Source organism: Cetorhinus maximus, chromosome 3 (genome assembly GCF_964194155.1).
Source record: "Cetorhinus maximus chromosome 3, sCetMax3.hap1.1, whole genome shotgun sequence".
NCBI lineage: Eukaryota > Metazoa > Chordata > Chondrichthyes > Lamniformes > Cetorhinidae > Cetorhinus > Cetorhinus maximus.
The window spans coordinates 158,050,428-158,065,391 of record NC_135881.1 but is presented as its reverse complement, the minus strand read 5'-3'; the positions used below and the strand labels follow the sequence as shown (position 1 = coordinate 158,065,391).

General features: G+C 43.4%; 1 protein-coding gene across 7 annotated transcripts in view; it reads right to left on the bottom strand.

Annotated features, from left to right (window-relative positions):
* Positions 1–14,964, bottom strand: part of mak (male germ cell-associated kinase) — a 229,465-nt gene that overhangs the window by 100,203 nt on the left and 114,298 nt on the right. For 6 of the 7 annotated variants that reach the window (XM_078539151.1, XM_078539155.1, XM_078539156.1 and 3 more), the window contains 2 exons: positions 10,227–10,394; positions 7,007–7,315 (listed from right to left, as the gene is read on the bottom strand). In XM_078539151.1, the coding sequence (XP_078395277.1) occupies positions 7,007–7,315; positions 10,227–10,394 (477 nt within the window). The remainder of the gene's footprint in view (positions 1–7,006; positions 7,316–10,226; positions 10,395–14,964) is intronic. The other variant, XM_078539152.1, reaches the window with a different exon arrangement.

Below are 14,964 nucleotides of genomic sequence, written 5' to 3'. Positions count from 1 at the left end.
AATGAATTATAAAAAAATAGCCCAAATATTGATGATGATAATGCTAGAGTAAAGGGAAAGGTGGGGAGCAATTTCTGAAATGTGTTCAGGACAACTTCCTTGACCAGTATGCTCTTGGTCCAATTAGGCAGGAGGCATCGTTAGATCTGGTGTTGGGGAATGAGGTGGGCCAAGTGGACCAATTGTCTTTGGGGGAACGCTTCGTTAAGAGTGATCATTGATTAGTAATGGAAAAAAAAAGAGCAAGGAACAACCAAGAGTAAAACCTTTAAATTGGAGGAGGGCTAACTTCGATGGGATTTAACCAGGGTAAAATAGAACTAGAGATTCACTGTATTGGAAGAATGGGTGACCTTTAAGGAGGAGATGTTTAGGTACAGGCTAGGTACATTCCAATAAGGGTGAAAGACAGGGGAACCAAAGCCAGCGCTCCATAGGTGACAAGGGAGACAGAGAAGATGATGAAACAAAAAAAAAATTGGGTGTATGATTCCTATCAGGTAAATTCTTCAAGTGAGAATCAGGCCAAATTCAATAAGTTGAGAAGGGAAGTGAAGAGGAAAATTTGGCTAACAAAGAGAGAATATGAGAAAAAAAAGTTGATATAAAAGGGAACCCAAAAATCAGCCTGAGAATAGGGTAGGAAGAGGCAGAGTGGGTCCTATTGCAACAACAATAACAACAACTTATATATGTAATAAAATGTCCGAAGGCTTCACAGTAGAATGATAAAACAAAATATGACACTGAGGCACATTATAAGATTTTAGGATTGGAGACCAAAGGTTTAGTCAAAGAGGTAGATTTAAACAAAGTAGGTATGGTAATAAAGAGGTGGAGAGGTGTAGAGACAATATTTCTAGGCAACTGACGATGTGGATCACCAATGGTGGAGTGGTTAAAATTGGGGATGCATTAGGAGGCCATAATTAGAGGAGCACAGATATCTCAGAGCGTTGTGGGACTGGAGGAGATTACAGGGATAGGGAGGGACAAGGTCACGAAGGGATCTGAAACCAAGGATGAGAAATTTAAAATCTGGACATTGCTTGACCGGGTCCAATATAGGTCAGTAAGCACCAACTTGATACTAGTTAGGCCATGGGCAGCAGGATTATGGATGACCAAAAGTTTACAGAGCATAGAATGTGGGAGACGAGCCAGGAATGTGTTGGAATAGTGAAGTGTAGAGGTAACAAAGGAATGTGGGAGGGTTTCAGCAGCAGATGAGGTGAGACGGGGCAGAGTCAAACGATGTTGCACAGGCTCATCTTGGGGTCAAAGATAATGTAGTATAGGGTATCTGGCATAGCAAGGGTTAATGTGGCATTGGGAAACAGTACTGCCCACAGTGTGATGTGAGACACATGACCTGAGACTAAAGAGGACTGGACAGAGACCTGTGGAGAAACAAAGCATGGCGGTAGCTCACAGCTTGGGCTATACCCTGTATATATGTACATAGTTATGTGTTATCAATAAACACTTAATGTTGAACCAACAAGACTCAGAACCTCTTCATAAGATCTACTGAACATACAATATGGAGGCAGTGAATGGAAAACCCAGAACTTCAGAGTAGCAGCAGCAGAAATTCAAAAGCTACAAAATTAAAGGAGCAGCGTGCTGACTTGCCTGAAAGCACCTGAAGTGAAGACACAGAGGAATATCGCCTGAAAGAAGCTCCATTGCAGAATTGGAAGCAGAAAGGCAGAAGAAAAATCTCCATTCTACAGCTGAGGACTCCACAATATCATTGTGAGTGTCGACAGAATACAAAGTCAAAGGGCCTAGCAGGGGTGAGCAAAAAAATCAATTCTAAGCCAGGACTAGTTTAAAAAGCTTCAGTGCTGGAAAAAAAGGTCAGAGCAGCCTGTTTCCGAAAGCACCACAGCCAGCCAGGGTTCATAATTGGCACCATATCACGTGGCGGCTGAGCTCATTGTAGAGGTAAAAAAGAAGCAGAAAGTTTAAAAACCACAACCAAAGCCGGGAATCAATTATAAAACGCCCGAAAATCCTCCAACATTGCAGGGAAGACCCAGAATAGTTGATTGAGAAAATTGCTGCAAAAAACTAAAGACAATGAGGACAAGACAACCAGGAAGACTCGTTGAAAAACGGTTATAGTGGCGCCAACTTTAAAACCTGCACAGCATTTAAAGCTCTACAGACCTGAACTTTAAAGCAACCATGGACAACAAATTAACATTACCAGGCCAATTTGGACTGATCTAAGGGCCAGACCAAACAAAAATTGGGGACTTTGGTGGCAAAGCTTCTTAAGATACATGATAGCTTCAGGATTAGATAAAAAGACAGAAGCTGAACAACTGAATGCATTACTTTATTCAGTAGGTCTGATAGCCAACGGATAATTTTGATGAAGATAAATTTGATGAAGTTCTAAATCATTCAATACATATTTTAATCTAAGAAGCAGCAACATTTTAGACAGAGTGAAATTCAACAAGTGTGTCCAACAGCCTGGAGAACCGGTTGACGCTTGTATGAACAAATTATAAAGATTGGCTGAAGGCTGTGACCTTAAGTCAGAATTCATAAGAGACAGAATTGTTGTTGGAGTGGCTGATGATGCCCCCTCAGATAAAGTACAGGCCATGGAAGGTTTGACTCTAGAAAAGGTCACCCAGATATGCAGACAATGTGAAACCTGCCAACAGCACTGATCCATTTTTTGTGGTGAAAGCAAGCCATGGTACACAGCAATCCCAACTGTCCAGCTAGTGAAACAACAAAGGGGCAGAGAGACTCCAGACCAAGGAAGGCTATACTCAAACCGACCACAAGAGGGTGCATGGCCATGTCAGTGCTCGGGAGCTAAACGATCTCACAGGCAAGATCAACGTCCAGCAATTTCAGTGCAGTGTATCAACTGCAAATGCCTTTGGAAACACTTTGGCACACTTTGGAAAGCTATGAAAAGCTAAGAAACCCAGACCGGAGGATTCCAAGTCAATGCATGAGATTGAGGTACAACACCAAGAAGATACCCAATTGTACTTCTTGGGTGAGGTCAAGGATCCTAGATTCTCATTTTGGAATGTGGACATCTCAGTAAATGGTCACCTCACCAGCTTCAAATTGGACAGAGGAGCCAGTGTTACTCTCGGATAAGGAACCATGGCTGAGAGAGCTCTCACTACAAATGACAGATGGACATTCCTCCTACAGACCTGGAGGAATCCGGCCATTATGGTATGGTGACAAGCAGATATTCGAAGTCCTGTATGTTATTCAAAAGCAATCATTTTCTCTCTTGAGCAGAGACGCCTGTGTTGCCCTTAAACTTATTAAAATGGCAGAAGACTCTTGACTGGGACTCCAGCTCGGAATTGTCTTCACAGAAAAAGGCCCTTCGGTCCATCGAGTCTGCACCGGTCAAACAAGTACCTAACTATTCTAATCCCATTTTCTAGCACTAGGCCCATAGCCTTGTATGCCATGGCATCGAAAGTGCATATCCAAATACTTCTTAAATGTTATGAGGGTTTCTGCCTCTACCACCCTTTTAGGCAGTGAGTTCCAGATTCCCACCACCCTCTGGGTGAAAAGATTCTTCCTCACATTCCTACTAAATCTCCTGCACTTTACCTTAAATCTGTGCCCACTGGTTATTGACCACGGGGAAAAGTTCCTTCCTGTCTATGCCCCTCATAATTTTATACACCTCAATCATATCCCCCCTCAATCTCCTCTGCTCCAGGGAAAATAACCCCAGTCTATCCAATCTCTCCTCATAACTAAAACTCTCCAGCCCAGGCAACATCCTGGTAAATCTCCTCTGCACTCTCTCTAGTGCAATCACATCCTTCCTATACTGCGGATTCCAGGACAGCATGCAATATTGCACGCAATAGTGACCATCAACTCGCCAGAGCACACTTCAGTGAGGCACGGAGACACACGGAAGAACACAGTATCATGATAAAAGTCAATCTGCAAGGTGAGCCCTCTGATAAGGAACATTCAAACAATAGTGGGAGACACCTTCAACTCCCACAAAGATCACAGCTTTTCACATGGAAAGAGAAAAACCAGGTTTGTACCACAAATAATTGGAGAAAACATTCTCTCCAGAAAGAACAGGTTAGGCCAATGGTTCTTGAGCAGAGCAGATGAGGAGTTAACAAAGAGAAGTTCAATTCCAAGGAGCAGAAAAAGCATTCCAGAAGAAGACAATCAAGTGCTAGAAAAGCAGACTACAACACAAACTCCGAATCAGCAAAAGCTGCCCAAAACAATGTAACCGGAACAAGGTCTGGCAGAGTCGTCAAGCCTCCAGGCCATCTGAATTTATAGTCAGAGACTTGGTGGGGAGGAGGGTGGAGAGAAGGGGTAGTATGATTGTAATGTAAATATGTTGGGTAAAGACTTGGTGGAGGTGTAGTATAAGGGTATCTGGCATAGCAAGGATTAATATGGGACTGAGAAACAGTATCGCCCACTGTGTGATGTAAAGACACATTCGACCTGGCACTAGAGTAAGTTGTGGACTGGATAGTTGAAGCATAAATTGAGTTAGCTGAGCTTGGGCTATACCATGCATATGTACATAGTTATGTGTTATCAATAGACATCTAATGTTCAACCATACAAGACTCAGAACCTCTTTGTGAGACCCACTGAACATACAAAATACAACGTGTTGCAAATGGACTGGTTTAATCTCAGACAGGTGGCAGGAAGGATGGAGTCAGTAACTGGGCAATGCATTTTGGAGTGGGGGCGGAAAATAATGGCTTCAGTCTTCCTGAGGAAATTTTAGTTCATCCAATACTGGGCATTGGATGCATATTCTAATAATTTGGCAACAGTGGAGGAGTCGAGAGAGGTGGTGGTGAAGTAGAGCTGGGTGTCATCAGCATACATGTGAAAACTAATGCTGTGCTTACAGGTGATATCGCTGAGGAGCAGCGCATAGATGAGAAGTAGAAGGAGGCCAAGGACAGATCCTCGGGGGCCACCCGAGCTATCGGTAGGGGAGCAGGAAGAGAAGCAAGTGGTACTGTGGCTACAATCAGATAGATAAAAATATAACTCAAACCTTGAGTTTGAGCAGAAAGAAGAAAAGTACAGCACAGGAACAGGCCCTGCAGCCCTCCAAGCCTGCACCGATCATATTGCCTGTCAAACTAATACATTTTGCACTTCCGGGGTCCGTATCCCTCTATTCCCATCCTATTCATGTATTTGTCAAGCTGCCTCTTAAACACCACTATCGTACCTGCTTCCACCACCTCCTCTGGCAGCGAATTCCAGACACTCACTACCCTCTATGTAAAAAACTTGCCCTGCACATCTCCTCTAAAGATTTCTCCTATCACCTTAAATCTCTGTCCCCTAGTAACTGACTCTTCCACTCTGGGAAAAAGCTTCTGACTATCTACTCTGTCCATGCCACTCATAATTTTGTAAACTTCTATCAAGTCACCCCTCAATCTCCGTCGCTCTAGTGAGAACAATCTGAGTTTCTCCAACCTCTCCTCATAGCTAATAACCTCCAGACCAGGCAGCATCCTGGTAAACCTCCTCTGCACCCTCTCCAATGCCTCCATGTCCTTCTGGTAATGTGGCGACCAGAATTGCACACAATATTCCAAGTGTGGCCTAACCAAGATTCTATACAGCTGCAGCATGACTTCCTAGCTTTTATACTCAATACCCCTGCCGATGAAGGCAAGCATGCCCTATGCACAACTGAATTTCCTGAACAGATGCTTACAAAGTTGTAAAGCCCTAATTCAGAGGAGCATTTTTAAGAGTCAACCACATTGTGGTAGTGGGTCTGGTCTGTAGTCACATTTAGGTCAGACCAGGTGAGGACAGCAGATTTCCTTTGCTAAAGGACCAGATGGGTTTTTACAACAATTGTTTCACTGTCATCATCAGACTTCAACTCCAGATATTTATTGAATTCAAATTCTACTATCTGCTGTGGTGGGGTTTGAACTCAGGTCCCCAGAACTTTACCCTGAATCTTTAGATCACCAGTCTAGTGACAATACCACTACACCACCACCTCAACACAGGAATTGCAGTCTGCAGTCTCAGCTGCCCAATTATTTTATTTAGAGGTCTATCCACTTATGTTTCTTATGTTATATCTAAATTATTTAGTTTAGTATACTCTTAATTTCTACTTATTATTTATGGGTACCAGATTTTTTTTTAATATCATATGGATTCCTTTAATGTAGATAACCTCTTCTTAGTTAATTTTAACTTTACTGATGTACAGCTAATTAATTGCTGATTATTTATTTATATATTTACTTATTTACCATTGCTACTTGGTTTGAATTGCATAATACTTCCTTCCCCCTTCACACCCAATTCCTACACTCACCAAATCCCTGTTTTTAAATTCCTCACTCTGTCTGAACTTCAATCTGCTTGGCAGATTCATCGAACTCTTGTGCTCACCACGCTCTGTGTTCAAAGGATGAGATACTATTGAGGTCCTAAAGAACACTATATAAGGAACTGTAGCCCCTTTTCCGATAGGCAGTACATATGCAGTGGGAATGAGGGACAGAATGTCAAAAAATGTCTTAAGGGCAATGTACTCCTTTTTTTGTAGTGTGTGACCCATTAAATAAGTGCAGAGACCTTTAACTTTTTTTGTGCAGTTGTGCCACCATGGGCTAACTTGTGCACGGCCTGCGTGGGAACCTTGAGGTTGCATACCCCGCAATTTAGAGGAAACATTGCTTGAGGGACTGTGCCCACAGTGACAAGCACAAGTTACCCAAAGGTAGATAGATGTCATGTCTGCTCTTTCTTCTTTCCACAAGCATGATTGAACAATGTGTCCACAACTCAGGACAAAAGCTAGTTACAGAAACAACTGCCTTTGGCTGAATATAGCATTCAACTAATCCCAATGTATTCAGGGGCAGTTTCAGTAAAAGGCTTAATATACTTTTCATTAACGTAACTGCTCATCCACCGTAGTCATGATGATAATGAGCTCGCAAATTACCTGATAGGTGTTGTTAATGATGGAGGGAAGAATGGTTTGCGTGAATTTCGGCATCTGTTTTTGAGGTTCTTGGTTAGCAGTCTGTAGTGGCATTTGTACCTGTTGGAGTGGTTGATGGGTTCTTATCAGCTGGGGTTGAGAGGGAGGCAGGGCTTGAGATGGAGGCTGCAGCTGAGATTCATGTTTTGGCAAAGATACTTGCTTGAGTTCTGTTGGCTGAGCTATGTTATTCTGTAACTGTGGCTGTTGTACATATTGCATAGGAATACTTAAAGCTTGGCCCACTTGAAAATAAGGATATCGTAGTACCTGAAAGTGCACAAACATAAAGTTTAGAATTAATTTTAAAATCATTAGTAACAGAACAAATTAAAGATCATAAAAATAAAGATGGGTCAAAGACTCATCTGCCATGCTCCACTATGACAGCATAAATTGCCTCTTAAATGAATGCAAGAGTCTGATTATTTAAGCTCTCTTGCGTCAGTTGTTTTAAAACTTTTCTGTCTGAAGCACCCCTGCAAATAGTGGCAGAGCTGCGGGTACTACTTGTCCTGACTTCTGGAAGATGGAATCAGCTTCCCAAAGCATAATAGTGCAATCATAGAAAACATTCTTCCATTACTCTTTCTAATAAACAATGTGTTAATAAAACACAAAAATATTCAGAAATCCCATGTTTCAGACCTCAGATTTACTCATTGGCCAAGATTGTGATCACGAAGAAAAAACATCTGCCATCACAGCGGCTATGGAGCCATATAAATGGAGTGAACCTGCTGGTGAGTACTTACCATCTTTAAACGCATGAACAATTACTTCATTAAAGTAAGTGAGCTATAAGAGTTGATTAGAAAAAGTCAATGGCTGGGATTTTTCGTTTCCGCGGGCGTGTTCTGTGGCGTGAGAGGACGGAATGGCGGGAAGGCCAAAAATCGGTTTCATGACGTTGTGAAACCAGTTTGTGATCGTCCGCTGAGTCGATGTTCGTTTCTCGCCATCGGATGTCAGGAACCTCATTGTAATACATCTGCATATCATTATAAGGTCAGCCCGCTGGACTCATTCCCCACCCCCACTGGACTGTCCGCCCACATCAGCAGGAAAACACTACGACGTGTTTCACAACAGCATATATAAAGTGTGCACTTGGCGGGCTGCACTTCGCTCAGGATTTCAAGGTTTGTTTGCCTACCTTGCTTCAGTCAGTACTTGCAGTCATCAGCGCCAGGCTTCACAGCCAGCACCACATCACTTTTGGGGGGACCCAAGGGCAGGTCTCTACTTACCAGATCAACCATATGTGAGTGGCTTTTCAATGGCTGCAGGGCTAGGGCTTGCTTGGGGAAGGGAGAGAAGTGGCCTCAGGCAAGGGAAGAGGCTGCAGGACGAGGGCTGGGGGCACATGTTGATCTGTGCAAGTGGCCTCAAGATGTTGAGGTCTGAGGAAGCAGTCTTCAGAGGAGATGGGGCCAGATGGACATGTGAAGGTATGTGTGTTGAGAATGGGTGATGATGTCCCTTGAGCTGGCAGTAAGCGAGATGCTAGTGAATGTGTGTTGGGCTTGAGTGTGTGAGTTTAGAGTGATGAGATGGTTTCCATACCCTGGCTGCATAGCTGAGATCATTCATCATCTATCTGCAATGGATAGCCAACCTCTTCTGTGCAGCATCGGCACTGATCACCAATGCCATCGCCTACCAAGCCAGAATGGTAATGATGCTGTCACTCTTGTGGCCAGAATGGGGGTAAAGGACATCACAGCGGGCCTCCACGGCATCCAAAAGGCACTTGAGGGCTGCAGTCTTCTTGCCTTTCGGGGCCATGTCTTTTTTGCTGCAGTCCTGGGCTGGAAGCACTGAGTGCAGCTGCACTTTAAATGCAGTGCCTGGCATGATGAAGCAGCGAGGTGATGGTGTGGCAGGCGAATTGGAGCCCGCCCACCATCGAAATGGTGTGTATCTAGGGAATACATAATTAATGTGGCGGGTTTGGGATGAAATGGCGTGAAAGGCCACCATTGTGGGTAAAACGTTGTTTTCCCCGCCCACTACCACACTTAGTGCAAATCTAGGATGATTCAGCCCAATATCTACTGTTTAGAAAAATGGGCTTTCGTTAGTAAAATAGAAATGATATACCCTAAATATTGCTTCTGTGTAAATCATGAAAGCAGGACAAGATGATAGAAATATAAATTAGTATGAAGTAAACTCAAATTAGATATTAGGAAGAACCTTTATCCCCTTAAAAAGTGATATGCATATGGGACAAGCTTCCAGGTAAGGTAGTAGATAGGCAAAATGCGGCTTTATACTAAAAAGGGAGAGTTCCAGAACAGGGATTGGAACATGTTCTGATGCAGAAGGGGTGTTGGCCAGCTATTTCGATGACCTTGGAGTTGGGAGTGCATTCCTGTTTCTCCTGGCTCAAAAGAAAGGTTTTTTAAAAAAAATTGTAGTTGGCTGCCCAGTGCCAGCCTTGTTCATCACTGATAATTTTTTGATGGGGTCCTTCAACAGACATTACATTCTTAATTTACATATTTAAGGAGCCTTATTCTACTTTCCACATCTGCCTTGTATGCCTAAAAAGGACATACAAATTTAGCAGTGGGGTCACTACCTGCACAGATTGAGGAAATATGTCCACTGTTTGGTGAACTTGGTGCCAATTGACAGGCATATTAATTTCCCTCATATAAATATGTGTTTTTTCTCACTGTCTTTAGAATTTAATCCACACCACCGTAATGTGCTGCAAAATTTTGGAACTATGTAACTTTATGTATGACTGTACTAATCTAATAAAGACTAGAGGTACAAGATCTGGACTATTCGTCAACTTATTCTTTATTCCTTACTCCTGTAAGAAAAGAGCAACAGGTATAATAATGACTTCAGTCTGCTACTTGTTCATAGAATATTTGGTTAAGGGAAAAAACAATTATGAAGTTTTCAAATATCAGATGATTTTACAATCAGTGCAGTGCAGATATTGATTTGTACAAGGTCTGCAATCATTATTGTTTAAGAATGTCATGAAAAAGTTCCCTGATCTTGATATTTTCCTTACTAACAGTTCTGTAAATTGATTCAGTAACAAGTATATGGAATTATACAATATGATTCTGGTAGGGAAGCTTGAGAGATGTATAGCTCTAATTTTCCAAATTATGCCTGGTGTGCAGATAGAATATTCCCACATCTGTTGACCTACCTGACCAGAATTTGGCCTTTTCTTTGGATCCCAATGAAGTGTACCTTTCATTAGTTGTATTGCTTCATTACTAGCATTAGGAATCAATGTCTTCAGATGTATGGGTACACACTGTGGAAAACGGAAATTCATAGCAGCTGAAAGCTGATAACCTTCTGGCCAATCACTCTGTCGGGCAAAATGCAATAGGTAATAGTTATAATGAGAAATTATTATAATGAGAAATTACAATGTTAATATGACATTTACGAGTGACTGTGTCTAAATTACATTTCATAGTGATAGTGTGTCAGTAGACACAGTAGTCGTAATTCCAATATTTCAACAAAATTATTTTCTAAACTAAGCAATGCTGTGTTATCAACTGTTGATGGGAGATTGCCTTTTCCATTGTGTGAACATAGTTCAATTTTCACAAACAACTAAGTACTTTGCTGTCATTTACTCCAATTAAATTTGGGGAAGACTGAAGCCATTGTTTTTGGTCTTTCATACCAACTCCGCTCTCTAGCTACCAACTCCCTCTCCCTGGCAACTGTGAGACTAAATCAGTCTGATCACAAGCTTCACAGGATCCCAGAATCATAGAATGGTTACAGCATAGAATGAGACCATTTGGCCTGCCTTGTCTGTGCTGACTCTCTGAAGGAGCCATTTACCTATTGCCACTGCTCTGCCTTTGCACCACAAACTTTTCCTTTTCAGATAATGATCCAATTCCTCTTTATAAACTCAACTGATCCCGCATCTAGTGTGTTCCTGATCCTTCCACCAAAGGGAACAGTTTTTCCCTTTCTACTCTGTCTAGACCCCTCATGATTTTGAATACCTCTATCAAATCTCCTCCTAACCTCTTTTCTAAAGATAATAGACCCAACTTTTTCAATCTATCTACGTAGCTGAAGTTCCTCATCTCTGGAAACATTCTTATGAATGTCTTCTGCACTCTCGCCAATGCCTTCACATCCTTCCTAAACTGTAGTGCTTAGAACTGGGCACAATGCTCCACTTAAGGAGCATTAAGCACTAAAGAACTTTAAGGAACTGTATTTTATGTAGGTTTAACATAACTTCCTTGTTTTTGGACTCTATGCCGCTATTTATAAAACCGAAGATGCCGTATGCTTTATTAACTGCACTGTCAACCTGCCATGCCACCTTCAATGATTTATGCACATATTGAAATACAAAAACATAGGTACACCCAGATCTCTCTACCCCTGCACTCCCTTTAGAATTTTACCCTTTATTTTATATTGTCTGTCTGCATTCTTTCTACAAAAATGAATCACTTCATACTTCTCTGCATTAAATTTCATCTGCCACTTGTCTGCCCATTCAGTCCACCAACCTATGTCTTTTTGAAGTTCTATGCTATCCTCCTCATGGTTCACAATGCTTCCAAGTTTTGTATCATCTGCAAATTTTGAAATTGTGCCTTGTACACCAAGGTCTAGGTCATATATCAGGAAGAGCAGGGTTCCTAACCCTGATCCCTGGACAACTTCACTATAAACCTTCCTCCAGTCTTAAAAACAAATGTACACCAGTACTATTTGTTTCCTGTCACTCAACCAATTTTATATCCATTTGCTACTGTCCCTTTTATTCCATGAACTCTGACTTTGTTCACAAGTCTGTTGTGCGGCTTATTATCAAATGCCTTTTGGAAGTTACCACATCAACAGCATTACCCTCATCAACTCTTTCTGTTACTTCATCAAAAAACTCAAGCAAGTTAGTTAAACATGATTTGTCCTGTGCTCTTGTTCATAAGTCAGCGAAAGCAAACATGCAGGTACAACAGGCAATTAGGAAGGCAAATGGTATGTTAGCCTTTATTGCAAGGGATTTGAGTATAGGAGTAAGGAAGTCTTGCTGCAGTTGTATAGACGCTTGGTGAGACCATACCTGGAGTATTGTGTGCAGTTTTGGTATCCTTACCTAAGGAAGGAAACACTGGCCATAGAAAGACTGCAACAAAAGTTCACCAGACTAATCCCTGGAATTGTATGGTTGTCCTATAAGGAAAGATTGAGGAGACTGGGCCTGCATTCTCTAGAGTTTAGAAGAATGAGAGCTGATGTCATTGAAGTGTACAAAATTCTTCCTGGGCTCGACAGGGAAGATGCAGGAGGGATGGATCTAGACCCCCCCCTGGTTTGGGGGTCTAGAACCAGGGGACTCAGAATAAGAGGCAGGCCATTTAGGACCAAGATGAAGAGGAACTTCCTCAGTCCGAGGGTGGCGAATCTTTGGAATTCTCTACCCCAGAGGGCTGTGCAGTCTCAGTCATTTAGTATGTTCAAAGCAGAGGTTGATAGATCTCTAGATACTAATGAGATCAAGGGATACAGGGATCGTGCAGGAAGATAGCGTTGAGGTAGAAGATCAGCCATGATTTAGTTAAATGGTGGCGTAAGCTCGAGGGGCCAAATGGCCTACTCCTGCTCCTATATTCCTACGTTGGAGTTTTTTGAGGATGTAACTAGCAGAATAGATAAGGGGGACCAGTAGATGTGGTGTATTTGAATTTTCAGATGTTTTTCATTAAGGTCCCACACAAGAGGTTAGTAAACAAAATTAGAGTGTGGACTGAGAATTGGTTAACGGACAGAAAACAGAGAGTAAGAATAAACGTGTTATTCTCAGGTTGGCAGGCTGTGATCAGTGGGGTGCCCTCCCCTCAAGGCCTAGTGACCTCTGGACCTCCCTCCCACCTCACCCCCAGCCTATCCCCCTAGACCCCAATCGCCCCCTGGTGACCCCCCCAGGCCTTCCCTACCTTTCCCACCCTGGGACACCTGACACCTGGGCCTCTGGTTCCCGGTACTTTTTTTTTTGTAAAAATATACTTTATTCATAAAATATCTTCAATCACATTCCAAACCATTTCAAAAACACCATTACAAGGGTACAATCCAGGTTAAACTTTTACAAAATGTATCAGCAGGTGCATCAGTACAAACAATTTTACAATCATTTACAGCCTTTCATTTTGAGCTGTACAGCCCGAGGGGCTCTAAACAGTTCCCAGTCTCTCGGTGCGCTGTGGCAGAAAGGTCTTAGACAGCGACCCTTCCCCATTGCGCCTTTGCGGCAGCTGCCCCAAGCTTTAGTGCGTCCCTCAGCACGTAGTCCTGGACTTTGGATTGTGCCAGTCCGCAACAATCGGTCGGGGACAACTCTTTGTGCTGGAAGACCAACAAGTTTCAGGCAGACCAAAGCGCGTCTTTTACCGAGTTGATGATCCTCCAGCTGCAGTTGATGTTTGTCTCGGTGTGTGTCCCTGGGAACAGCCCGTAGAGCACAGAGTCCTGTGTCACAGAACTGCTCGGGATGAACCTCGACAGCAACCACTGCATCTCTCTCCAGGCCTCTGGTTCCCGGTACTTAGTCTTAGGCAGTTCCATGCAAGTTCCTCTTAAGGCCACTGCAGGCCTGTTATTGCAGGGACTGGAGAGCTGCAGAACCTCTCCATGGTGGGACTTCCTCCCCAGTGAGGGGGTAAGTCACACCTGCCACCAATTAACGCTAATTTGAGCGTAAAATGGCTGCAGGGCAGCCGGAGTCGGTGCGGATATGTTCCCTGCCGACTCTTCAGTTGGCCGAGCCCCCGCCATCCTAAAAATTCAGACCATGGACTAATGAAATGGACAAACACTTAGCAGATAAAATTTAATGCAGAGAAATGTGGAGTAACTTGTTTTGCTAGGAAGAATTTGAAAAGACAATATAAAGGGAAGCGACCACGCATTAGGGAAACCTGTATAAAGTGACCATTCCTCTGTAGCTGAGACAGTTCAGGCACAGCCACATTGATAAGATTGAAGTTGGGCTTCTAGCTTATCTGCCCACTCAAGCAATGCAGAGGCATCAAAGTGCCACCAAGTGCTCCAAAGCTTTTCACCCACAAAGTCATGAGCGTTTTAGTGGACTGCAGAACAGTTGGATGACTGCACACATTGTAAAATCTCCTCGCTAAAGCTGGCCATGGAGCAGTCACTGCTTGAGGCACTCACAGCCCTTGCAATGTCAGCATCCCGATTTGGACCAATCTCCTCCATGATTCAAGTTTTAGGCAGCCATGCAGCGCACTAATCTCTGGCCATCCAAGTGGTGGCCAGCACTCTCTGGGAAACATTAAGGGACCTTCACATTTAACCAGGACAGGTTCTTAGTACACCTATGCTAGCCACTTTCATCCTGTAGGAGGAGTACATCAGGATCATGGAGCCTGGTGAAGTAGCTGTATGCCTGATGGCCCACAGAGAGTGAAGATGACAGAGGAAGAAGGGGCGGCTGGGGCTCCCGCACACGCTGACCAAGAGCCACAGTGAGCTGTCGTCGGTTGCTGCATAGCAATGCCCAAGGTCTATAGACGCCGCCTTTCATTCCAACAGATGACCGAGAACAAGTGTCGCTGAAGACTGCCCATATTTAGGGAGCTGGTTGGTCACATCTGCCAGCTACTGCAAGATTTGGTGCCACAGGGACATGGAGGGCATCCACTACCAGTGGCCGTGAAAGTGACCGCGGCGCTCAATTTCTATGCCAGTGGCTCCTTTCAGGGCTCCACAGGTGACCTCTGTGGGATCTCCATGAGGTCATGGGTGCCATCTTTGCGAGGGTACGCAACTTTGTGCATTTCGCCCGGACAAGGACAGCCAGGATGCAAAAGCGATTGGATTCACCCAGATCTCGGTTTCCCACAGGTCCAGGGTGCAATCGACTGTGC